The sequence below is a fragment of the Hypanus sabinus genome, chromosome 3, assembly GCF_030144855.1.
Source record: "Hypanus sabinus isolate sHypSab1 chromosome 3, sHypSab1.hap1, whole genome shotgun sequence".
NCBI classification, from domain to species: Eukaryota; Metazoa; Chordata; class Chondrichthyes; order Myliobatiformes; family Dasyatidae; genus Hypanus; species Hypanus sabinus.
The window spans coordinates 6,921,193-6,946,238 of record NC_082708.1 but is presented as its reverse complement, the minus strand read 5'-3'; the positions used below and the strand labels follow the sequence as shown (position 1 = coordinate 6,946,238).

Genomic DNA, 25,046 nt, shown 5'->3' with positions numbered 1-25,046 from the left:
GGGCAGGCAGCATCTATGGAAAAGAATAAAGAGTCGATGTTTCGGTCCGAGACCCTCCATCGGGACTGGAAAGGGAGGGGACAGAAGCAAGAATAAGGAAGTAGGGGAAGGGGAAGGAAGACAATCTGCAGGTAATAGGTGAAGCCAGGTAAGGGGGAAGGTAGGTGGGTTGATGAAGTAAGAAGCTGGAAGAGGTTATCACAATCCGAAGAAGAAAGATTCTGATAGGAAAGAACAGTGAACCATGGGAGAAGGGGAAGGAGGAGGGGCTCCAGACAGAGATGATTAGGGCTTTTGGGGTGTGGGGAGTAGAGGGAGCGTCAGGGGGAGAACCCCGGACGCAGCCCCACACTCAAGCATCAGCTGCTCCACCAGAGAATGTCCACCGTCCCTGATCCCAGCAAAAAGCACAACGCGCTCACGTGCACATAGACACTCGGGCACACACAGACAGACAGACACACAGATAGACACCATTTCCGACTTCATTACGAGTTTGAGGAGGCTTGGTATGCAACCGAGTACTCTAGCTGATGGCACTGTTGCATTTCTGGTTGCATCACCGCCTGTTATGGAGGGGCAGAAAGCTGTAAACTCGGCTAACTCCATCATGAACACTAGACTCCCAACCATCAAAAGACGATGCCTCACAAGGGTGGTATCTATCACCATTCAGAACACGCCATCTTCTCATTACTGTGATCGGCGGGGGAGGCACAGGAGTCTAAAGATCTACGCAAAATGTTTTACAGACACCTTCTTCTCCTCCATCATTGGATTCCTAGAAGGACAACGTACCCATGAACACTCCCTCACTATTCCTCTTTGGTGCCATTTATTTATTTGTAACTTAAAGTCATTTTCTGTCTTGTACAGTACTGCTGCCACAATTCATTAAGTGTCAACAAGTATGTCAGTGATAATAAATTTGATTATGATGCAGGCATGCATACACCACTGAGTCCCCTCAGCTGCACGGCCGCACAGTAACTGCAACGCTCCCACGCACGTGCCCTTTGTTGCCGCACAGCTTGAATAAAGACAGACGTGAAGAGGTTTATGAAACGTGAAAGAGTTTCTCTGTTGTACTATATTTCACTAACCCCTTTAATTGGCAAATAAAACCGAAAGTATGCGCTTTTTCAATTTTCATTTGAAGTATTCATATTATCCCTACTACAAACAGAAACGTTTAAAGTGCCATGCAGTTTTCAGGCCACGTGAACATTTCCTCTCAGAGCAACGTCAGCCCGCACAGCTGCAATGCTGGTTGTACACACAGATAGACAAGCACGTAGACACAAATGGATAAATGCACATGCACACAGATGTGCACTCACACTCACTCACATACAGCGGTGTAGAAAGTCTGTGAACCTTTCAGAACTTCTATTTCTGCATAAGTATGAACCTAAAATGTGATCAAATCTTCACACAGGTCTTAAAAGTAGATAGAGAGAACCCAATTAAATAAAATGAAGAACATTATACTTATTCGCTTACTAAGAAAAATGATGCAATATTTAATGTACAAACATATTTGTTGGAAAAAAAATACATGAACCTCAGGGGTAATAACTTCTACTAAAACTATTTGGAATCGGGTGTTCCAATCAATGAGATGAGATTGGAGTGCGAGTTGTAAAGGTGCTCTATCCAGTAAAAAAGACCCTACAAAGATCTGTTTACATGCAACAAGACTCGATCAAAACAACTTTCAGAGGACCTTAGAAGAATTGTAGAGATGCATGAAGCTGGAAAAGCATTTCTAAAGACCTGAGTGTTCAGCAGTCCATCCTAAGAGAAGTTGTCTCCAAATAGAGTAAATTTAGTACTGTTCTACTCTCTCTAGGAGTGGGCATCCTGCAAAGCTCACACCAAGAGCACAATGTGCTATGCTGAAGGAGGGGAAAAAGAACCCAAGGGTAACAGCAAAAGACCTGCAGAAATCCCTAGAACTTGTTAAAGTCTCTGTTCGCTATAACAAAAACACTGAACAAGAATGGTGTTCATGGAAGGACACCACGGAGGAAACCACTGCTCTCCAAAAAGCAACTTTGCTGCATGTCTCAAAGTTTGCAAAAGACCACCTGGATGTTCCACAACGCTTCTGAGACAACGTTCTGTGGACAGACGAGATAAAAGCTGAACCTTCTGGCAGAAATGCACATTGCTATGTTTGGAGGGAAAAGGGCACTGCACACCAACACCAACACCTCATCCCAACTGTGAAACATGGTGGAAGGAGCATCATGGTTTGGGGCTGCTTTGCTGCCTCAGGGCCTGGGCAGCTTGCAATTGCTGAGGGATCAATGAGTTCAAAATTGTATCAAGACATTTGACAGGAGAATGTCAGGGCAGTGGTCCATCATCTGAAGCTTAATACAAGTTGGATGATGCAACAAGACCATGATTTGAAAAACAAGAGCAAATCAATAACAGAATAGTTCAAAAAGAAGAAAGTTAGTGTTTTAGAATGGCTGAGTCAGAGTGCAGACCTTAATCCTATAGAAATGTTATGGAAGGACGTGAAGCAAGCAGCTGATGCAAGAAAGCTCACCAACATCCCAAAGCTAAAGCAGTTTTGTAAGGAGGAATGGCCTAAAATTCCTCCAAGCCGATGTGCAGGAATGATCAGCAGTTAGCGGAAATATTTGGTTGAAGTTATTGCTGTACAAGTGGATCACACCAGTTACTGAAAGCAAAGGTTCACATACATTTTCCAACAAATACATGTAATATTAGATCATTTTTCTTCATAAATAAATGAACAAGTATGATGATTTTTAGCGTTAATTATTTAATTGGGTTCTCTTTATCTAGCTTTAGGACTTACATGAAGACCTGATCACATTTTAGGTCATATTTATGCAGAAATAGAGAAAATTCTACAGGGTTCACCAACTTTCTAGCTCCTCAGTAGAGATCGCAAAGAGCATCAAATTTCTTGGTGTTCACCTGATGGAGGATCTCACCTGGTCCCTCAACACCAGCTCCATAGCAAAGAGAGCCCAGCAGCGTCTCTACTTTCTGCGAAAGCTGAGGAAAGTCCATCTCCCCCCCCCCCCCCCCCCCATCCTCATCACATTCTACAGGGCTTGTATTGAGAGCATCCTGAGCAGCTGCATCACTGCCTGGTTCGGAAATTGCACCATCTCGGATCGCAAGACCCTGCAGCGGATAGTGAAGTCAGCTGAGAAGATCATCGGGGTCTCTCTTCCTGCCATCACGGACATTTACTCTACACGCTGCATCCGCAAAGCAAACAGCATTATGAAGGACCCCACACACCCCTCATACAAACTCTTCTCCCTCCTGCCGTCTGGGAAAAGGCTCCGAAGCATTCGGTCTCTCACGACCAGACTATGTAACAGTTTCTTCCCCCAAGCTATCAGACTCCTCAATACCCAGTGTCTGGACTGACACCTTGCCCGACTGTCCTGTTTATTATTTATTGTAATGCCTGCACTGTTTTTGTGCACTTTATGCAGTCCAGTGTAGGTCTGTAGTCTAGTATAGCTTTCTCTGTGTTGTTTTTTTTTAATTACATGGTTCAGTCTAGTTTTTTGCACTGTGTCATGTAAACCATGGTCTTGAAAAACGTTGTCTCATTTTTACTATGCACTGTACCAGCAGTTATGGTCGAAATGACAATAAAAGTGACTCGACTTGACACTGTACATGCATCTGCTGTTTTACACATTGAGCCTCGGAACACTTGACTCCTTAGTGTGTATTGGGTGATACAAGACCCCTGGAGTCTCACCTCCGACAATGTCCCACAATTTCACAATCCTGTCACTTCCACCTGTGGCTAGTAACTTGGAACTTGGGGAGAATTTGACAGTGTTAACCTCTCCGTCGTGTGCAAACTGGTCCAAGTGGAGAAAGAAAAAAAATGCTTGGAGTTAATCAAATGAAATGAATCTCCTGAATTAAAAACCCCTCAGTGTGACCCTCCCTCAGTACCACCCCTCCCACAGTGTGACCCTCCCTCAGTACCACCTCTCCCACAGTGTGACCCTCCCTCAGTACCTCCCTCCCAGTGTGACCCTCCCTCAGTACCACCCCTCCCACAGTGTGACCCTCCCTTGGTACCACCCCTCCCACAGTGTGACCCTCCCTCAGTACCTCCCTCCCACAGTGTGACCCTCCCTCCGTACCACCCCTCCCACAGTGTGACCCTCCCTCGGTACCACCCCTCCCACAGTGTGACCGTCCCTCAATACCACCCCTCCCACAGTGTGACCCTCCCTCAATACCACCCCTCCCACAGTGTGACCATCCCTCAGTACCACCCCCTCCAAGAGTGTGACCCTCCCTCAGTACTACCCCTCCTACAGTGTGACCCTCCCTCAGTACCACCTCTCCCCACAGTGTGACCCTCCCTCAGTACCTCCCTCCCACGGTGACCCTCCCTCAGTACTACCCCTCCCACAGTGTGACCCTCCCTCAGTACCTCCGTCCCACAGTGTGACCCTCCCTCAGTACTACCCCTCCCACAGTGTGACCCTCCCTCAGTACCTCTGTCCCACAGTGTGGACCTACGCACCTTCAAACACTTGGCCACTCCCTCATGCATGTTGGCCACGCCCACTCACCACACTGTCTCCGCCCTCCCACAGAACAATGGCTCCAACTCCCACTCCTGTCCATGCCTCTCAACCTGTGACCCCACGTACCCCTCAGACTCACCACACTATGCCGGACACAGGCGGGGATCCTGGACATGCAGAAGATGCCAGCAGGGCTGCAGTCAAATTCACTGCAGGAGGTACTGGAGCGTTTCCTAGATGGGGGAGACGGAGATGTCAGATCAGTCTAGACGGAGATAACTCCTTTCGTAGATTTGCGTCCAGTCTAGACAGAGCGATGCATCCATTCCTCTGTCCGTGGTCAGTCTAGACAGGGAGACCCCAGTCTCTCTGTCTGGACAGGGAGAGTCTCCTATTAGACTGGTCTGACTGCACTCAGTCTAGACTTGGCCAGCCCCTGTTTATCCACCTATCAGCACTTAGACTACACAGGGTATGTCCCCTATTTGTCTGGGAAATGGTCTGTCTGTCTGCAGAGGATGGGACCCCACTTATATGTCTGCACTCAAAGCTGAAGAAGATGAGATACTAATGCCTATCTGTCCTCACTATGGGTGGAGGGGTTCAGACACTCACTGTAGGTCAGGATGGAGACACCGGGTGGGGGTGAGAACATCAGTCAAAATCCAGCTCGTTTGAAACTCCAAGACTGTGTTGGTTACAGCCTGACCCCACCCAGCTGAGGCAGAGATGAGGCACTTCAGCCCAACTCATCCAAGATGTCTATCCATACTAGCCCCACTTGCCTGTGTTTGGCCCACATCTAAGGGTTCCCAACCTGGGGTCCACAGACCCCCTGCCTAATGGCATCGGTCCATGGCATTAAAAAGATGGAACCAGTGCTCTAAACCTTTCCAATCCTTGTACCTGTCCAAGTACATTATAATTGTACCCACCTCTCTCACTTCATTCTATACAGCCACAACCCTCTGGGCCAGCCATTAGCCATTACTAACACTAACGTACAACCAATGCTCCCTTTAGTTTTGTTCACAGCTGTACGAGCCAACCATCGGTCTGAGCAGGAAACGCTTACACAGCCTGAAAACTGTGCAGAACTTTTTTTGTAATATATATACTATGAATATTTAGAATGAAAATTGAAAGATCACATACCTTTGATTATATGTATTAATTGAATGGTATAATGAACTATAAAAACCTTTCACATTTCATAAACCTTTTCTAGCTGCGTCCGATTTCAGCTGTGCCGCAACAAAGGCGATGGTGCGGGAGTATTTGGGTTACTGGTGGCTGAGCACCTGACAGCTCAGAGGGAACAGTGCATACAACATGGAACGCTACAGCACGTGATGTTGTGTTGATCTTTTGGCCTATTCCATCCCACACAGCCCATATCCCTCCATTTTTCTACCATCCACGTGCCTATCTAAGTCTGCTAAATGCCTCTAATGTATCTGCCTCTGTCACCACCCCTGGCAGCACGTTGCACATGCCTACCATTCTCTGTGGAAAAAAAGTAGCTCTGAAATCACCCCTATATACCCTGTTCACGGACTGTTTGTCCCACTCCCATCAGGGAGGAGGCTGCGTAGCATCCACACCAGGACCACCAGACTCAAAATCAGTTACTTTCTCCAAGCAGTGAGGCTGATCAACACCTAACTCCACCACTACTTTATTATTTCCCGTCGGGCACCTTATGTACAGCCTAGCATCACTTTATGGACAAAATCTATGTACGGTATATAAGCTAACTGATGCATTTATAATTATTATGCTTTTATTATTACTATTAATGTTATTGTGTCCTCTGTCTTTTGTGTTTTGTTTGTGCTGCATTGGATCTGGAGTAACAATTATTTTGTTCCGCTTACAATTGTGTATTGGAAACAACACAATCTGGAAACCCACAACCACCGGTCTCACTTTAAGGACTCTTTACCTTGGTACTTCATCCTCCAGTTATTTATTGCTATGTAGCGGTGTGCTACACGCAGCGCTAAAATAACGACACGGGAGTCGGTCAACTGCAGTCAAAGATTACCTTATCCGAACTAAACAGCCTTGCTTTAAAGCCTCCCTCAACCCGCCCCCCATGGGCGCGGATGCTCCAAAAGACACGTACTCACAAACCCCCGTAGGCTATCTCCCTTAGCCGGAACGCTGGCTAATTGTGAGCCGGTTCGGGTGTGCCAGGAAATGGGTTGCCACAGCTATTTATTTATTTAGTTTGTTGTTCATTGAAACTGTTTACAGTTACTGTTCTACAGATTTGCAGCGTATACCCACAGGAAAAGAATTTCAGGATTGTATGTCATGTATGCTCTCTGATAATAAATTTTACTTTGAACTTTGACATTAAATATTTAACAATCTTTCTTATACTTTATTCCAATCACATTGAAAGGATGTCCTCTGGTCTTGGTCATTCCCGCCTTGGGAAAAAGGCACGGACTGTCCACACCAGCTACGTCTCTCATAACTTTAATACACCTCTATCAGGTCACCTCTCATCCTCCGTCACTCCAAAGAGAAGTCCTAGTTTGCTCAATCTATCCAGATAAAACATGCTTTCTAATCCAGGCAGCAACCTGGTATATCTCCTCTGCACCCTCTCTAATCCAGGCAGCATCCTGGTGAATCTCCTCTGCACCCTCTCTAATCCAGGCAGCATCCTGGTGAATCTCCTCTGCACCCTCTCTAATCCAGGCAGCATCCTGGTGAATCTCCTCTGCACCCTCTCTAATCCAGGCAGCATCCTGGTAAATCTCCTCTGCACCCTCTCTAATCCAGGCAGCATCCTGGCGAATCTCCTCTGCACCCTCTCTAATCCAGGCAGCATCCTGGTGAATCTCCTCTGCACCCTCTCTAATCCAGGCAGCATTCTGGTGAATCTCCTCTGCACCCTCTGTAATCCAGGCAGCATCCTGGTGAATCCCCTCTACACCCTCTGTAATCCAGGCAGCATCCTGGTGAATCTCCTCTGCACCCTCTCTAATCCAGGCAGCATCCTGGTGAATCTCCTCTGCACCCTCTCTAATCCAGGCAGCATCCCGGTGAATCTCCTCTGCACCCTCTCTAATCCAGGCAGCATCCTGGTGAATCTCCTCTGCACCCTCTCTAATCCAGGCAGCATCCTGGTGAATCTCCTCTGCACCCTCTCTAATCCAGGCAGCATCCCGGTGAATCTCCTCTGCACCCTCTCTAATCCAGGCAGCATCCTGGTGAATCTCCTCTGCACCCTCTCTAATCCAGGCAGCATCCTGGTGAATCTCCTCTGCACCCTCTCTAATCCAGGCAGCGTCCCGGTGAATCTCCTCTGCACCCTCTCTAATCCAGGCAGCGTCCTGGTAAATCTCCTCTGCACCCTCTCTAATCCAGGCAGCATCCTGGTGAATCTCCTCTGCACCCTCTCTAATCCAGGCAGCATCCTGGTGAATCTCCTCTGCACCCTCTCTGATCCAGGCAGCATCCTGGTGAATCTCCTCTGCACCCTCTCTAATCCAGGCAGCATCCTGGTAAATCTCCTCTGCACCCTCTCTAATCCAGGCAGCATCCTGGTGAATCTCCTCTGCACCCTCTCTAATCCAGGCAGCATCCTGATGAATCTCCTCTGCACCCTCTCTAATCCAGGCAGCATCCTGGTGAATCTCCTCTGCACCCTCTCTAATCCAGACAGCATCCTGGTGAATCTCCTCTGCACCCTCTTTAATCCAGGCAGCATCCTGGTGAATCTCCTCTGCACCCTCTCTAATCCAGGCAGCATCCTGGTAAATCTCCTCTGCATCCTCTCTAATCCAGACAGCATCCTGGTGAATCCCCTCTGCATCCTCTTTGAAGCTTCCAAACCTTCCTATAATGAACTGAACACAATACTCCAAGTTACTGTCACCTTCCTGTCAGCTTGAATCATTCTGGCCAGTCTCCGTGACTACTCTCATTACGAGGTGTTTTCTCACACAGACACTGCTGCTCAGTGGATGTTTTTTGTTTTTCACACCATTCTCTACAAGCTTTAAAAACTGTTGTGCTTGAAAATCCCAAGATAACAGCAGTTTCTGAAATACTCAAACCACCCTGTCTGGCACCAACCATCATTCCACAGTCAAAGTCGCTTAGATCACATTTCTTCCCCATTCTGATGTTCGGTCTTAACAACAGCTGAACCTCTTGACCATGTCTGCATGCTTTTATGCAATGTTGCTGCTACAGGATTGGCTGATTAGAAATTTGCATAAATGAACAGGTGTACCTAATAAAGTGGCCACTGAGAGTATGTGATTATATAAAAATACAATCAAGCATAGGAAAATTTAAACTACGAGAAAAGTAAATATTTCACACACTTCCCTCTCAGCTCTTCATACTGACCATCTCCCTGTTCCATTCTCAGTCCAGACCCAAAACGGACAGTTTCCCTCCAGCCCCGCTGTTTGAGTTTCTCCAGCAGTTGCCTTTTGCAGATGGTCCACAACTCTTGTCAACCATGATCTTTAAATTGACCATCCTTTCCCTGCGTCAGTGGGACAACCTACCTGAAACCCCAAGTAAAGTGATCCCTAATCAACCTCCATGTTTCCATTGTGCATTTCCCTGAGGCCAATAGCCTGTCCTGGTCCAACCACAGTGATGTCAGAACCAAAAGCTGCAACACTGCCTGGTTCGGAAATTGCACCATCTCGGATCGCAAAACCCTGCGGCGGATAGTGAGGTCAGCTGAGAAGATCATCGGGGTCTCTCTTCCCACCATCACGGACATTTACACCACACACTGCACCCGCAAAGCAAACAGCATTATGAAGGACCCCACACACCCCTCATACAAACTCTTCTCCCTCCTGCCCTCTGGGAAAAGGCTCCGAAGCATTCGGTCTCTCACGACCAGACCATGTAACAGCTTCTTCCCCCAAGCTATCAGACTCCTCAATACCCGAAGCCTGGACTGACACCTAGCCCTGTTTTCCTGTTTATTATTTATTGTGATGCCTGCACTTTTTTTGTGCACTTTATGCAGTCCTGTGTAGGTCTGTAGTCTAGTGTAGCTTTCTCTGTGTTTTTTTTTATTACGTAGTTCAGTCTAGTTTTTGTGCTGTGTCATGTAAACCATGGTTCTGAAAAACGTTGTCTCATTTTTACTATGTACTGTACCAGCAGTTATGGTCGAAATGACAATAAAAGTGACTCAACTCGACTTGACAAGAAAACTGATTGACGTCCCTACTTCCTCGGGAGACGAATGAAATTCAGCACGTCTCCATCGACCCTCACCACCTTTTAATCTCGCACCACAGAAACTATTCTGTCTGAATGCATAACGGTTTGCTATGGAAACTGCTCGGCCCGTGACCGCAGGGAACCGCAGAGAGTTGTGGACGTAGCTCAGCCCATCACTGAAATCAACCTCACTTCCACGGACCCTGTCAACGCTTCTCGCTGCCCCGTAAAGCAGCTAGCATAATCAAAGACCGCACACGTACCCCAGGCATTCTCTCTTCAGCCCTCTCCCACTGGGCAGAAATTAGAAAAGTCTGAAAGCAAGGTTGAAGGACAATTTCCACCCCAGAATATTGAACAGACCCCCTGTACAATAAGATAGACCCTTGACCTCACAATCTACCTCAATGATCTTGCACTTTATTGTCTACCTGTGCTGCAAAGAACGAACAAAGAAAAATACAGCACAGTACAGGCCATTCGGCCCACAATGTTGTGCTAACCCTTAAACCCTGCCCCCCCCCATATAACCCTCTACCTTAAATTCCTCCATATACCTGTCTAGTAGTCTCTTAAACCACTAGTGTATCTGCCTCTGCCACTGACTCAGGCAGTGCATTCCACGCACCAACCACTCTCTGAGAGAAAAACCTTCCTCTAATATCCCCCTTGAACTTCCCTCCCCTTAACTTAAAGCTCTTGCATTGAGCAGAGGTGCTGGCTGTCCACTCTGTCTACACCTCTATCATGTCTCCTCTCATCCTCCTTCTCTCCAAAGAGTAAAGCCCTAGCTCCCTTAATCTCTGATCATAATCCATACTCTCTAAACCAGGCAGCATCCTGGTAAATCTCCTCTGGACCCTTTCCAAAGCTTCCAAATCCTTCCTATAGTGAGGCGACCAGACTTTCACTGCAACTGAAGCTGGGAGGTGATAGGTGGAAAAGATTAAGGGCTGGAGACTTCTTATTTCATCTCCCCTCTCCCACCCACCTGGCTTCACCTGCCACCTTTCAGCTTGTCCTCCTTCCCCTGCCCACCTTCTTATTCTGGTATCTTCCCCCTTCCTTTCCAGTCCTGATGAAGGGTCTCAGCCCGAAACTTCGACCATTTATTCATTCCTATAGATGCTACCTGACCTGCTGAGTTCCCCCGGCATTTTGTGTGCTACTCTTGATTTCCAGCATCTGTGGAACCTCTCGTGTTTATATCCTGAATTCTGTTATAGTTTTGCCTTGTTCTACAGCAATGCACTGTGTGGTGATTTGATCTGTATGAACAAGCTTTTCACTGCATCTTGCTGAGGGCCTTCCGTTGGTTGGGTTTGACCATGGAGGCTGCATCCCAGACATCTGTGATGAGCAAGCCGAGGAGGTACAATATGGAGGGCAAGCTGTTGCCCATGTAGCAGTGACCCCCTTTCCACTCAGCTGATGAACGCCAGAAACCGATGCAGTTTATCACCAGAGGCATCGCAGTTGCCAGTCAGCGTTGAACTCAACGTAGGACTGCCGTAGGGGCTCTAGCTCCGGATATTTCCCTCGGGGTTTACTCCCGAAGCCTTCCCCGTGACACAGGGCAGCAGAGGTTTGACAATAATGAACCAATTCCAGTACTTACCGGAAGATCCCTTTGACAGTCTGGAGGAACCTGGACTGGTCTAGAAAACTGAAAGATGCTGACCTGAAACAAAGAGAGACATGCGAGGCTAAATATCAGAGGACCAAAGCAGGATGGGGCAATAGGTCGAGAAGAACAAAGGAAAAGCTAAACAGGTTGATGAAGGCAGCTTTTGGAATGCCAGTCTGTGATGGACATTCATTTCCCAGGGCCAAGGGAGTTACTGATCACCGGCCAGCTTTAATTGTCACACACATATCAGAACATCAGTGACCGGCACAGTCTGAGGCCGTGCTGGGGGCAGCCCACAAGTATCGCCACATGTCAGGCGCCAACATAGCATGCTGCAGCTCACTGACTCTAACCCTCACCTCTTTGGAATGTGGGAGGATGCCGTCTTGGGGAGAACATAAAACTCTTTATAGACCCCGACGTGGACTCAAACTCCGGACTTACAGTTGGCACTGTAAAGCACTGCACTATTCGCTATGCCACCATGCAGGACAGCACGTAACCTTTCCAAGTATAAACGTTGGAAAGCAGTCAGGATTGCCAGGGACGGCAGAGAGACCGAGAACTCATTCCTCAGCAATCAGTTCCACGACCGCAACTAACCGGTATATCTTATTAGGCTGTAAGTCATGTACCTGTGTTTGGAAATCCTTCATAGTTTAGAAATCTTCAGTAACCTGGAAATCTTTTATAACTTAGAACTCCTTGTTGAATTTAAATTTATGTCAAGAATTATTCCTCCAAATTAATTGTACACTATGTTAATAAACTGTGTTTAAACGATTTTGTAAGCTGGAGGTATCTCCTCCTCGGTAGGGAGGTGGGATCTGCCAGTTGAAGTGATTATTGACCGGTATACCTCACCGTGGAGATGAAACCGAGAAGTGAACTAGTCCGTGAAGTGTCCGTTGACGTGATACAGAATAAGCTCCCTAAAGTGAGGGGCTCACGGATACTTGTGTCCGATAGGGCTTAAAGATTTTAAACATTAGCTTTATTACCACACACACATTGAAACACACAGCAACATGTGAAATTTGTGTCAAATCAAATCAATGAGGATGTGCTGGGGGTAGCCCACAAGTGTCACCACGCTTCCAGTGCCAACATAACATGCCCACAAATTACTAACCCTAACCAGTACGTCCTTGGAGTGTGGGAGGAATCTGGAGCACTCGGATTTAAGAGAGAAGACGTACGAACTTCTTACAGACAGTGGCGGGATTCGAACCCCAATCTTACGACTGGGACTGTAAAGCATTGCACTAACTGCTAGGCTGCCGCACCTCCTTCCTCCTCAGTTTAGAGCTCTCAGACAGCAGAATCGTTTTATCACAGACCTTCATCGGTCAGGACATTGAGCACCGAAGATGGAAGGTCATGGTATGGTTGTACAAGAAATTAAATTGAACAATCTTGAATGGTGTCATTCGAGGTGTAAAGTCAATCTGAGGGGCCAAATGGCCTACCTGTATGTTTCACCTATGGACTTTGGTGGGGGTACCCAGACATTCTCGTGGCAGGACTACCACCCCTCCCCAACACTGGCTGATATCAACAGCCGAGGGGTGATCTCAGCTGTACATGGTCCCAACCTCCTTCCAATCAGCTGCTGCCCCTCGCTCCCTGCCGCCCAATCCCCCCACAACAGCCCCCGACCTGAAACCAGAGGATAACCCCCCATCAGGAAATCTTACCCCCCCCCCCCCACCCCGAGGGTGGAAGCTGAGCGGACAGTACACTGACTGATCGTGGCCTGGTACGGAGCCCAATCCAATGCAGGAAAAGCCCTCGCCCTTGATGAGAACATCGACACGAAGCATTGTCACAGGAAAGCAGTATCTGTCATCAGGGACCCCCACCACCCGGATCACGCTCTCTCCTCACTGCTGCCATCAGGGACCCCCACCACACACGACACGCTCTCTGCTCACTGCTCTCATCAGGGACCATCAGGGACCCCCACCACACACGACACGCTCTCTGCTCACTGCTCTCATCAGGGACCATCAGGGACCCCCACCACACACGACACGCTCTCTGCTCACTGCTCTCATCAGGGACCATCAGGGACCCCCACCACACACGACACGCTCTCTGCTCACTGTTCTCATCAGGGACCATCAGGGACCCCCACCACACACGACACGCTCTCTGCTCACTGCTCTCATCAGGGACCCCCACCACACACGACACGCTCTCTGCTCACTGCTGCCATCAGGGACCCCCACCACCCGGATCACGCTCTCTCCTCACTGTTCTCATCAGGGACCCCCACCACACACGACACGCTCTCTCCTCACTGTTCTCATCAGGGACCCCCACCACACACGACACTCTCTCTCCTCACTGCTGCCATCAGGAAGTTCGGGAACAGTTAAAACCCCTCAGCCATCAGGATCCTGAACCAAAGGGGATAACTTCACTCACCCAATCACGCAACTGTCCCCACATCTTATAGACTCACTTTCAAGGACTCTTCATCTCATGTTCTCGACATTTATAGCTTATGAATTATTATTATTTCTCTTCCTTTTTTTTGTATTCACATGGTTTGTTGCCTTTTTCACGTTAGTTGTTTGTTGGTGGTGGTCTTCTATTGACTCTATTGTGTTTCTTGGATTTACTGTGTATACGGTGACATATATGTACTTCGGTAATAAACTTACTTTCAACTTTTGAGTGAGTTCTGCCTTAACGACTCCAGCGAGCCACTTGCTTACCTGGGAGTCCAGCGGGACTTGAGACTTGTGCCTTCGCGTAGCTGTGATTCCTCCTGAGGGACAACCGGCTCCCGGTGAGGTGTCTCTCTGAGGACAAGGAGAGTTTCAGAGTCAACCTCATGAAGACTCAGGACCACAGACCGTATGGAAAGTTCCCTGGACTGAAACTGCAATGGGTTACACAACTGGATGCTAGATTCCCGAGCAAGTAAATGGTTCCTTCAGGGCAGCTTTGATCCCGAACTCCAGCGCTGTCTGCGTGTGAAGTTTGCACGTTCTCCCCGTCAATAAGATTGAAAGCTTACCAAGAAAATTTACAAGGATATCGCCAGGACTTGAGGAACCGCGCTACTGGAAAGGTTGAATAGGTTAGGACTTTATTCCCTGGAATATAGGAGAATGAGGGGAGATTTGATAGAGGTGTACAAAATTATGAGGGGTATAGATAGGGAAAATGCAAGCAGCTTTTTCCATTGAGGTTTTTATGATGCTAGAACTAGAGGTCATGGGTCAAGGGTGATAGTTGAGATACCTCATCCCTTTCAGAGCAATGCACAAAATACTGGAGGAACTCAGTGGGCCAGGCAGCATCTGTGGAGAAAAATAAACAGTTGATGTGTCAAACTTGAACGAGAGGGTTAAGGGCGCAAGGTGAAATGTTTTACGGGAACTTCTTCACACAGAGGGTGGTGAGAGCGTGGGACGAGCTGCCATGGATGCGGGATTGATTGCAACATTTAAGAGACAGGTGGAGAAGTGCACGGTTGGGAGGGGAATGGAGGACAATGGTCTGGGTGCAGGCAGAATAACAGTTGGGCATGGATTAGATGGACTGAAAGGCCTGCTTCGGTGCTGTAATGCTCTACAACTCTATTATCACATGATTTTTCACGAAGTGCTTAGGTTTCCTCCGAAATCGCAACAATGTGCGGAGCCCAGCAGGTTAATGGGCCTCTGCAATTTTTATGAGGTTGGAGGCATCCAGACAGAAGATGAGGTTGCTTGTCCTACCCGAATTGGGCAGCCTCTGACCGGATGGCAGAAATACTCCCTCCTCTACCTTCCCATAGTTTCTCCCCACCCCACTCCCAACACTCACTCTTCCACTCTTTTTCCATTCCCCAATCCGGCTCACCTCTCACCCCATCTCCGCACCTCACCTGCCCAACCACTCCCTCGGACTCCTCTCCTCCCTCCCTTTCTCCCACGGTCCGCTCTCCCATCCTCCCTGTCACAATGCGAGCAATAATATCCATGACAGCGGTATTGCTTTGTTGAGACCCTCTGCTCCTTCTGCAAAAAGTGGAATTTCCTGGTGGCCAGTCATTTTAATTCCTCGCCCCATTCCCGTTCCAACATGTCAGTCCCTGGCCACCTCTTCTGCCACGTTGAGGCCACTCTCAGGGTGGAGGAGCGACACCTCGTATTCCAAATAGGTACCCTCCAACCCAAGCATGAACATTGATTTCTCCTTCAGTGAAAAGAAATTCACTCCCCCTTTCCACTTCGTCTATTCTCCACTTGGACCTCTTACTACCTCTCCTCACCTGTCTATCACCTCCCCTGGTGCCCCTTCTCCTTCCCTTTCTCCGGTGGCCCACTCTCCTCTCCTATCAGATTCCTCTTTCTTCAGCCCTTTAGCTCTTCCACCTATTATCTTCCAGCTTCTTACCATTCCCCACCTTCACTCACCTACCTTCCCCTCACGTGTTTCACTTTTAACCTACAAACTTGTCCTCCTTCCCCTCCCCCGCACTAACTTCTTATTCTGGCTTCTACCCCCCCCCCCCTTCATTTCCAATCCCGGTGAAGGGTCTCAGCCCAAAACATAGATGGTTTATTCATTTCCATAGATGCAGTCTGACCTGATGAGTTCCTCTAGCACTCTGTGTGTGTTGCCAAGATTTCCACAATCTGCAGAATATTCTACATTTAGATCTAGTGAACCAGTGGGGGTGGGGGTGGGGGTGGGGGGGGCAGGATTCTGGGATTGCTTTGTGAACCAGCGTACCTCTGATGGGCTGGCTGTCTATCTTCTGTATTGAATTAAAATATTAAAACAAAGGACTAGCATTGACCAGATGGGCTGAATATCCTTCTCCAATTTTGTGAGCCCATCCCACTCCCCCCAACAAAACATGTTTCTGACTCACGGGTTCTTGGAGATTGGGATACTTGAAGCAATTTCCAGATCCTTCTGTAGATGTCTCTGCTCAGCCCTGGGAGAGGAAGATGCACACAGTCATCACAGCCAGAGCAGTATTTCAATGCAAACTCCAGCACGCATGCCCAAAATAACTCACCTTTGATGGGACTGTGTGGAGAGAGCTTCACTCTGTGTCTGACCCCGGGAGTGTGAGATGGAACAGTGTAGAGAGAGCTTCACTCTGTGTCTGACCCCGGGAGTGTGTGATGGAACAGTGTAGAGGGAGCTTCACTCTGTGTCTGACCCCGGGAGTGTGTGATGGGACAGTAGGGTGGGAGCTTCACTCTGTGTCTGACCCTGGGAGTGTGTGATGGGACAGTGTAGAGGGAGCTTCACTCTGTGTCTGACCCCGGGAGTATGTGATGGGACAGTGTAGAGGGAGCTTCACTCTGTGTCTGACCCCGGGAGTGTGTGATGGGACAGTGTAGAGGAAGCTTCACTCTGTGTCTGACCCTGGGAGTGTGTGATGGGACAGTGTAGAGAGAGCTTCACTCTGTGTCTGACCCCGGGAGTGTGTGATGGGACAGTGTAGAGGAAGCTTCACCATGTATCTAAGAACACACACAAGATGCTGGTAGAACACAGCAGGCCAGGCAGCATCTATAGGGAGAAGCACTGTCGACATTTCGGGCCGAGACCCTTCGTCAGGACTAACTTTCAGTGCTTCTCCTTATAGATGCTGCCTGGCCTGCTGTGTTCCACCAGCATTTTGTGTGTGCTGTTGTTTGAATTTCCAGCATCTGCAGATTTCCTCGTGTTTGCTCTTTGTATCTAAGCCTAGGAGTCTATGATGGGATAATGTAGAGGGAGGTTCACTCTGTGTCTGACCACATAGTGCGAGTTGGGATAATACAGAGGGAGCTTCACTATGTTTCTGACCATGTGAGTGTGTGATTGGGATGAAGTAGAGCAAACCTCACTCTGACATCTCATCCCGCTCGAAAATGGGATCAGAGAGCATTGTTTGAAAATTGGACTCTTTCACCCACTTTGGGCCCCCTCCCTGCACTCATGGAATAAGCTTCGGCCATTACCTCCTGGGCTTCTCGATGCTGCTGTTGAGGTGCTGAGCCTCACGGGACTTGAAGATCAGCAGGTCGTGGATCATCTGGGAGGCCTCGAACTCGCACTGGCACAGCTGTTGCCACTGTGCCTGGTGCTGCAGCCGCAGGGCATCGTACTCCCCCTTCACCGTCTGGTTCGCCTGCTCCAGCAACGCCACTCGGCCCAGCAGCTCCCTCCGTTCCTCCTCCGTCTCCGCCAGCTTCTCCAGCAGCTCCTCCAGCCTGCAGTGAAGCGAGGGCAGGGATCCCCGGTGAGGCAAGGGTAAGCAATGGGTCAGGGGTCAGGGGTGATAGGGGTCCGCGGTGGGACGGGGTCAGCAGTGGGTCAGGGGTCAGAGGTGGTAAGGGTCCGCGGTGGGATGGGTCAGAGATGGCAGGGTTTGTGGTGGTGGTAAGTGGAAGGAGTGGGAGGTGGAAAGGGAACGGGAGAGGAGTGAGTCAGAGGTAGGAGGGACACGATAAGAGTAGGTATGAGAAGGGTATGGCACAGAGCTTGCACATTGAGGATCAGGCCCCCCCCGCCTCCTGATTACAGTGATTACATCCCAACCCCACCATCATAGGGCTTTTCTCAGACCGCACTTGAGGTACTGTGAGCAGTTTAACCATACCCAACGACCTGGCCTCCACAGATGCCTGTTGCAATGAATTCCACAGATTCACCACCCTTGACAGCAAGCATTTGGCACGGACTAGAAGGGCCGAGATGGCCTGCTTCTGTGCTGTAGTTGTTATGGTTACATCACACAGCATCCACACAAACGAGATTTCTCAGTTTGACTGGGCCAGAGGCAGTCTTCCCCAGGACAAACGCATGCTGGCCGAACCTCAGGCTTACAATTGCGGGGGTACTGCTTGGGATTGATTCCGTTGGATGCTGTGTGATTTCCCTGAGCATTGAACCAGTGGGCTGTGTGTTTAAGTCAGTGCTGGTATGGATGCTGCTGGGGTGGGGCGGTCCCGGTCACTAATGCGTGCGGTGGATATTTGTACCCTGGATGAATTGTTAATTCCAGTTTTGAGTACTCTTAAAGTTGTTGGCAAAGTTGAGGTTTGATAAAATGGCAGGCTCAGACCCTGTTCTAGATCAGACTAGCGCTGACGTAACAGGGGTGGAACTGCCCGCTTCTATCGTGGACCAAGGGAGGCAGGGCCATGGCCTGTCCACACCGTCAGGGAGGAGGGGAACGTAGCGGAGCGATCCAAGTCACAAGTCGAGTTTCCCGTAGCTGGGGGTGGAGACTTCAAAGACGGGGTTCGATCGTTTCTGAGGAGTGAGGTGAAGGAGTGGTCAGATTTGGAATGTGAAGAATGAGAGTTCTGAGCTGGCATCAGCCCTTACCTCCCTGGCGAATCAGTGGCAAAGTGTTCCCCACCGGAAGCCAAGAATATTTTCTGGAATAACGCCCACCCCCGAGGGGGAAGAGGAGTATGCCTCTCAGTTGCTAGATGAGAGGAAGTGCTCTGATGGCATAAGAGATTGGTTGAAAGTTTGAGGGGGTTTGCCGCTGACTTAGTGAGAGCTGTGAAAATGTGGAAACCCCTAGCTAACACTGCCGATTATCTGGGAGCACTGGAGAATGCCTTTGGCATGACAGGGAGCCCACTGGGGATAATGTGGGGTTTCAGAACGTGCATCAGGAGAAGGGGGAGAAGCTTTCTGCTTACATTTTCCGGCTAGAGAGGCAGCTAAATTGCTTGTGGCGGAGAGGGGTCATGCAGGCAGCTGAGGTGGATCAATTAAGAATGGACCGGGTAGCTGGGGGTACCCAGTCACAGGACCCGATTGCTTTGGGTCTCTGACAGTCTCAAAAGACGCGCCCCTTCCCTCCTCTGTTCAGCTGATTGAGGAGGTACGGGAGGAGGCACGGGAGGGCTCCGTCAGCAGGTACAGTCCTCGCTAGTAGCCCTTTGTGCTGAAGTGACCATGGCTAGCCCAACCCAGGGGATGGTAAAGGAGAATGTCCGTATGATAGGCTTGGTAGAGAGGTGGATCGCAGCGCAGAGGGGCTCTGCAAGAAGAAGTGGGGGGTTGCGGCCAGTATTATCTATTGCAGAGGGACACTTCAGGTGGGAGTGTGAGCAGCAGGAAGCCCCTAGGAGAGTGAGCCCTGGGTACCTCATAAGAGAGAGATGTTGGGAAACTTAGAGAAGACCCAGTGAGGGAATGGCCTGGTGTCCCTGGGGGACACATTCCCAGCAATATACCGTTGAACCCCCAGAAGTGAAAGACCCTAATCCTAGAGGCTTAGTGGGACCAAGCTCCAGTGTGGCACTACAGATAGAGGGTACTTATGCTAAAGCTATACTCAACACCGGGTTGCAGGTCACGTTGTTGTACCATTCATTTTACAACCGGTATCTGAAGCATTTACCATTGACACCATTCAGGGCCCTGGAGATCTGGGGGCTTACTGCTCGTGATTATTTGGAGTTCTCGGAGGCCGATGTGGGAGTGTCTGAGGCCCTTGATACATTGGTGCTGGTTTGTCCAGACCCGGTTGAGAAGGGCGGCCTTTCAAACCCCCTCTTGTGAGGAGGCTCATGGGGGCCTGCGAGGAGAAGGCTGGGGAAGGTTCTCTGGGAACATTGTCCATGCACCCAGTGTTCCGAGCTGCGTTTGAGGAAGGGGCGCGGCTGCATCAGGTCGGATACTGAATTTCGACAGGGAACCGCGTAGCACACTTGGTCAAAGCCAATCATGTTACGGCCCAGGGAAATAGTGAGAGTGATGGAGACCCCCAAATCTCCCCAAGTGCTTGGGGGCAAGGCCCTCTTAGTGGACGCCCCGGGAGACCACGAGGGGGAGTCGGGATTTCCTGCAGGGGTACTGGTGAGGCCGGAACTGAAGAAGCCCTCGGTTGTACGGGTGAGCAGGATGGCAGTGATCGTCAGGAACACTACGAATAGGGAGGTCACCTTCAAGCACGGGATGCCCCTGGCGCATCTCTTCCCAGTGATGGTAATGTCTAGTGTCCCTGTGAGACAAGCCGGGGAGAAACTATTGGACAAAGGGTGAGTCATTCAAATCCCGGGTGCCTGTGGTGTGGAAAAGGAGGTTTCCAGAGAAGCTGGAAGGTGTTTTTTCCAACAACAAGTTTGACGTGGGTTGTTCCAAGAGCACTCGTCACACTATCTGAGTGACCGAGGACACCCCATTCAGAGAGAGGTCGCGGAGACTGGACCCTGCAGAAGTGGAAGATGTTTGGCCGCATTTGTGTAAGTTGAAGGAAGCTGGGGTCACCACTGAGTCCTGAAGCTCCTCTGCATCCCCATTGGTAGCGGCCAGAAAGAAGAATGGGAAGGTACGGATGTGTGTGGACTATAGGAGTCTGAACAAGTGCACCATCCCTGACCAGTATACTGTCCCGAGGGTTGAAGATGCACTGGCCTGTCTGAGTGGAGCGGAGTGGTTCAGTGTGCTGGACTTGAGGAGTGGTATTACCAGATCACAAAAAGAAGACGGCATTTATGTCCCCTGGGATCCTTCCAGTTCAAAAGGATGCCCCAGGGCACATCGGGAGCCCCTGCAACCTTCCAGCGGGTCATGGAGAAGACGATGGGGGTATGAACTTGCTTAAGGTGTTAGTATATCTGGATGAGCTCCTGGTGTCTGGTCCATGTTGGAAGAACATGAAGCGAGGCTGCTGAAGGTGCTGGGCTGCCTAAAAACTGAAGGGTTAAAATTTTCCCTGGACAGGTGCCAGTTCTGCAAAATGCCTGTTAGCTATGTCGGGCACACAGTCTCACAAGATGCAGTAGCCTGAGATTTGGCTAAGGTCGAGGCGGTGACCACTTGGCCAAGACCCCAGACTGTGAGCTCGCTCCTCGGGTTCTGCGGTTACTGTCAGAGGTTTGTGAAACACTACGCAAAAGTGAGTTACCTATTGGATCAGCTTCTGTGCGGTTATCCTCCCTTGAGGAAGAAAGGGAGGGGGGAAAGGACAGGAGGGTGGAGAGTACCTAAGGCCGTCAGAGCCCTTTGGACCGAGGTGGGATGCAAATTGTGAGGAGGCCTTTCAGTTGCTGACCCAGGCACCTGCGCTGGCTTTTGCAGAGCCCTGATTGCACGCGGATGCCGGCCGAGAGGGCTTGGGGGGCGTCCTGTATCAGGATCAGGGCACCAGGTTGAGACCCGCTGTGCTTGTCAGCTGGAGTCTGTCGCCCTCCGAGAGAAACTATCCCACGCGCAAGTTGGAATTTCTGGTGTTGAAATGGGCGGTGATGGATAAGCTGAGTGACTACCTCTACGGGGCCAAGTTTGAGGTGAGAATGGACAACAACCCTCTAACTTATATCCTGACTTGGCGAAACTGGATGCCACGGGCCATCGGTGGTTGGCAGTCTACCTATGGTTTCTGCCTGAAGTACCGGCTGGGAAGCAGGAACAATGATGCTGATGCTTTGGCCCGATGGGTGCACGAGGGACTGGACAGGGACGAGGAGTGGGAGAGCGTTCCTGCCCTGGGAAGGCCATGTGTCAGTTTGCCTTTACAGGGAAGGCAGAGGAAAAGGAGGGGCAGGATCGAGCGGTGGATCAATTGGGAGGTTCTGATGACGTCATTCCCCAAGTTTACTGTAACCCGACTGCTCTGTAGACAAATCTGTTACCGGAACCGAGTTCTGGGGAAATGGCAGCTGCTCAACGAGGTGTCTTGGACATCATACCATTTGGTCAGCGGTTGAAAAGGGAGATATGGCTCAGGCAGAGAAGACGAAACACGTGAGGGTGCTTCCATTACTGAGGGAATGGAGTTGTGGAACCAGATCTTATACCAGGTCACATCACCCCCAGACCGACCCCAGTGTTGCCCGCTGGTTCTGCCCGAGAAGGATCGGAGGGTGGCGTTGAAGTCACTTCATGATGATTCTGGGTATTTGGGGGTCGAAAAGACCTATGGATTGCTCAGAGACCGGCTCAACTGGCCCCGAATGAAGCTGAAGGTAAAAAAATACTGCAAGGCGTGCATTTGATGCCTACGGCAGAAGACGCTGCCCACACAGGCAGCTCCCTCGACCCACTTGCAGAGTGCGGGGCCCCTGAACCTGGGTTGTCATGGATTTCCTGTCCATAGAACCCGATGCCAGCCACATGGCGAATGCCTTAGTCATCACTCCAGATTATAAAGTTGAATCGTTTAATTGCATACTGTGTACTGTCTGGGATTTTGCGGTACAGATTTGTAACCGGGCAACACATCACACAGCATCCACACAAACAAGATTTCTCAGTTTGGCTGGGCCAGAGGCTGTCTTATCCTCGACCAACACATGCTGGCTGAATCTGAGGGTTACAGGCGTATTTAAGGCAGAGATTGATAGGTTCTTGATTGGACATGGCATCAAAGGATACGGGGGAAAGGACAGGAACTGAGGGCTGAGGAGGAGAGAAAAAAAGGATCAGCCATGACTGAATGGCAGAGCAGACTTGATGGGCCAGATGGCCAAATTCTGCTTCTATATCTATGGTCTTATGGTCTAAATGGATGTCCCTCAGATCTGAGGCTGTGCTCTTTGGTCCGAGACTCCCCCACTATTGGAAACATCCTCTCTACATCCACTCTATCTGTGTCCTCTGGTCCCAGACTCCCCCACTATAGGAAACATCCTCTCCACATCCACTCTATCTGTGTCCTCTGGTCCTAGACTCCCCCACTATAGGAAACATCCTCTCCACATCCACTCTATCTGTGTCCTCTGGTCTGAGACTCCTCCACTATAGGAAACATCCTCTCCGCATCCACTCTATCTGTGTCCTCTGGTCCTAGACTCCCCCACTATAGGAAACATCCTCTCCACATCCACTCTATCTGTGCCCTCTGGTCTGAGACTCCCCCACTATAGGAAACATCCTCTCCACATCCACTCTATCTGTGTCCTCTGGTCCTAGACTCCCCCACTATAGGAAACATCCTCTCCACATCCACTCTATCTGTGTCCTCTGGTCTGAGACTCCCCCACTATAGGAAACATCCTCTCCGCATCCACTCTGTCTAGACATTTACCTTGACCACTGTACCATGATAGATCGTAATGAGATCCCCCCTCATTCTTCTAAGCTCCAGAGACTGCAGGCCCAGTTACGTTAACCCTTTTGTGCTCGGGGCCATTCCCATGAACCTGCTCTGGACCCTCTCCAACGATAAGGGTCCCAAAACTGTTCACAAGACTCCAAGTGTGGTCTGACCAATGCCTTATAAAGCCTCAGCGTTCCATCCTTGCTTTTAAGTATACTCTAATACTCTCGAAATGAACGCTAACATTGCATTTGCCTTCCTCACCACAGGCTCAACCTGCAAATTAACCTTCAGGGAATCCTGCACAAGGACTCCCAAGTCCTTTCACACGCCTAATTTTTGAATTTGGGAGACGCACATGGGTAGTTCCTCCGCCCTGCATGGTAGGGATTTAAGTTCACTGAGGAACAGTGTACAAGCCCAAGGAGTTGGAACTGTAATTGCTTACTTTCACGTGCACCGTTGAATACAGAACTAGGCAGGCTTTATGGCCTCGCAGCTCAACAGACAATTGGCTGGTCAGCTTTTTCGAACTCAGCTCTTAAACTGTGGAATTCAATACCTAAAACTATACGGGATGCAGACTCATTTGCACTTGACACTTTTAAACACACAACTCAAATCTTATTTATTTACCCTTGCTTTTAACTAACACTTGTCTTTTATTTTCAAGTTTGTACTTTATCCCATTGTAAAGCACTTTGAACTCCATTGTCTGCATGGAAAGTGCTTGATAAATAGAGTAATTATTATTAAAGTGTCCTGACTATGTGGTACGGGAATTTCAAGGCATCTGACTGCAAAGCCCTACAAATGATTGTGAGGCCTGCTGAGGGGATCGGGGTCTCTCTTATACCCGTCAGGAACGCTGCAAAAACAAGGCCCTTAAAATTGTCAAAGATCCATAAAGCCATAGGACTAAGGAGCAGAATCAGGCCTCTCAACCGTTCAAGCCCACCCCACCTCACAGAATCACCACCCTCTGGCCAAAGAAATCCTTCCTCCTATCTGTTCTCCCTCTATTCTAAGGCTGTGCCTCTGGTCCTAGACATTCTCACTCAAGAAAACCTCTTCCCCATATCCACTTTATCCAAACCTTCCAAAATTTGATAGGTTGTAATAAGAGTCTACCCTCGTTCTTCTAAGCTCCAGTGAGTACTGGCCCAGAGCTATCAAACGCTCCCCACAAGTTAACCCTTTCCTTTCTGGAATCATCCTTGTGAACCTCCTCTGGACTCTCTCCAATGCCAGCACATCTCTTCTTAGAGAAGGGGCCTAAAAATGCTCACAATACTCACTCACAATACTAAAAATGCTCACAAAGTGTGGTCTCACCAATGACTTGTAATGTCTCAGCATTACATCCTTGCTCTTGTATTCTAGACCTCTCGAAATGAATGCTAACATTGCATTTGCCTTCCTCACCACCGACACAAACTGCAAGTTAACCTTTGAGAATTCTGGCACAAAGACTCCCAAGTCCCCTTGCACCTCATATTTTTCTGTTTTATTCCTGTTTAGAAAATATTCCACACCCTAATTCCTTCTACCAAAGTGGATAACCACATTCTTTCCTGCACTGTGTTGAATCTGTCCAGTCCCCCAACCTGTCTAAATCATTGCTTCCTCAACA

General features: G+C 49.3%; 1 protein-coding gene across 3 annotated transcripts in view; it reads right to left on the bottom strand.

Moving 5' to 3' along the window:
- Window positions 1-25,046, bottom strand: part of LOC132391016 (autophagy-related protein 16-like) — a 119,699-nt gene that overhangs the window by 59,202 nt on the left and 35,451 nt on the right. For all 3 annotated transcript variants that reach the window (XR_009511052.1, XM_059963627.1, XM_059963628.1), the window contains 6 exons: window positions 17,367-17,618; window positions 16,280-16,345; window positions 14,127-14,213; window positions 11,392-11,454; window positions 4,696-4,789; window positions 3,767-3,872 (listed from right to left, as the gene is read on the bottom strand). Coding sequence is in view for 2 of the 3 variants with exons in the window: in XM_059963627.1 (XP_059819610.1) it covers window positions 3,767-3,872; window positions 4,696-4,789; window positions 11,392-11,454; window positions 14,127-14,213; window positions 16,280-16,345; window positions 17,367-17,618 (668 nt within the window). In the remaining variant the exon portion in view is untranslated. The remainder of the gene's footprint in view (window positions 1-3,766; window positions 3,873-4,695; window positions 4,790-11,391; window positions 11,455-14,126; window positions 14,214-16,279; window positions 16,346-17,366; window positions 17,619-25,046) is intronic.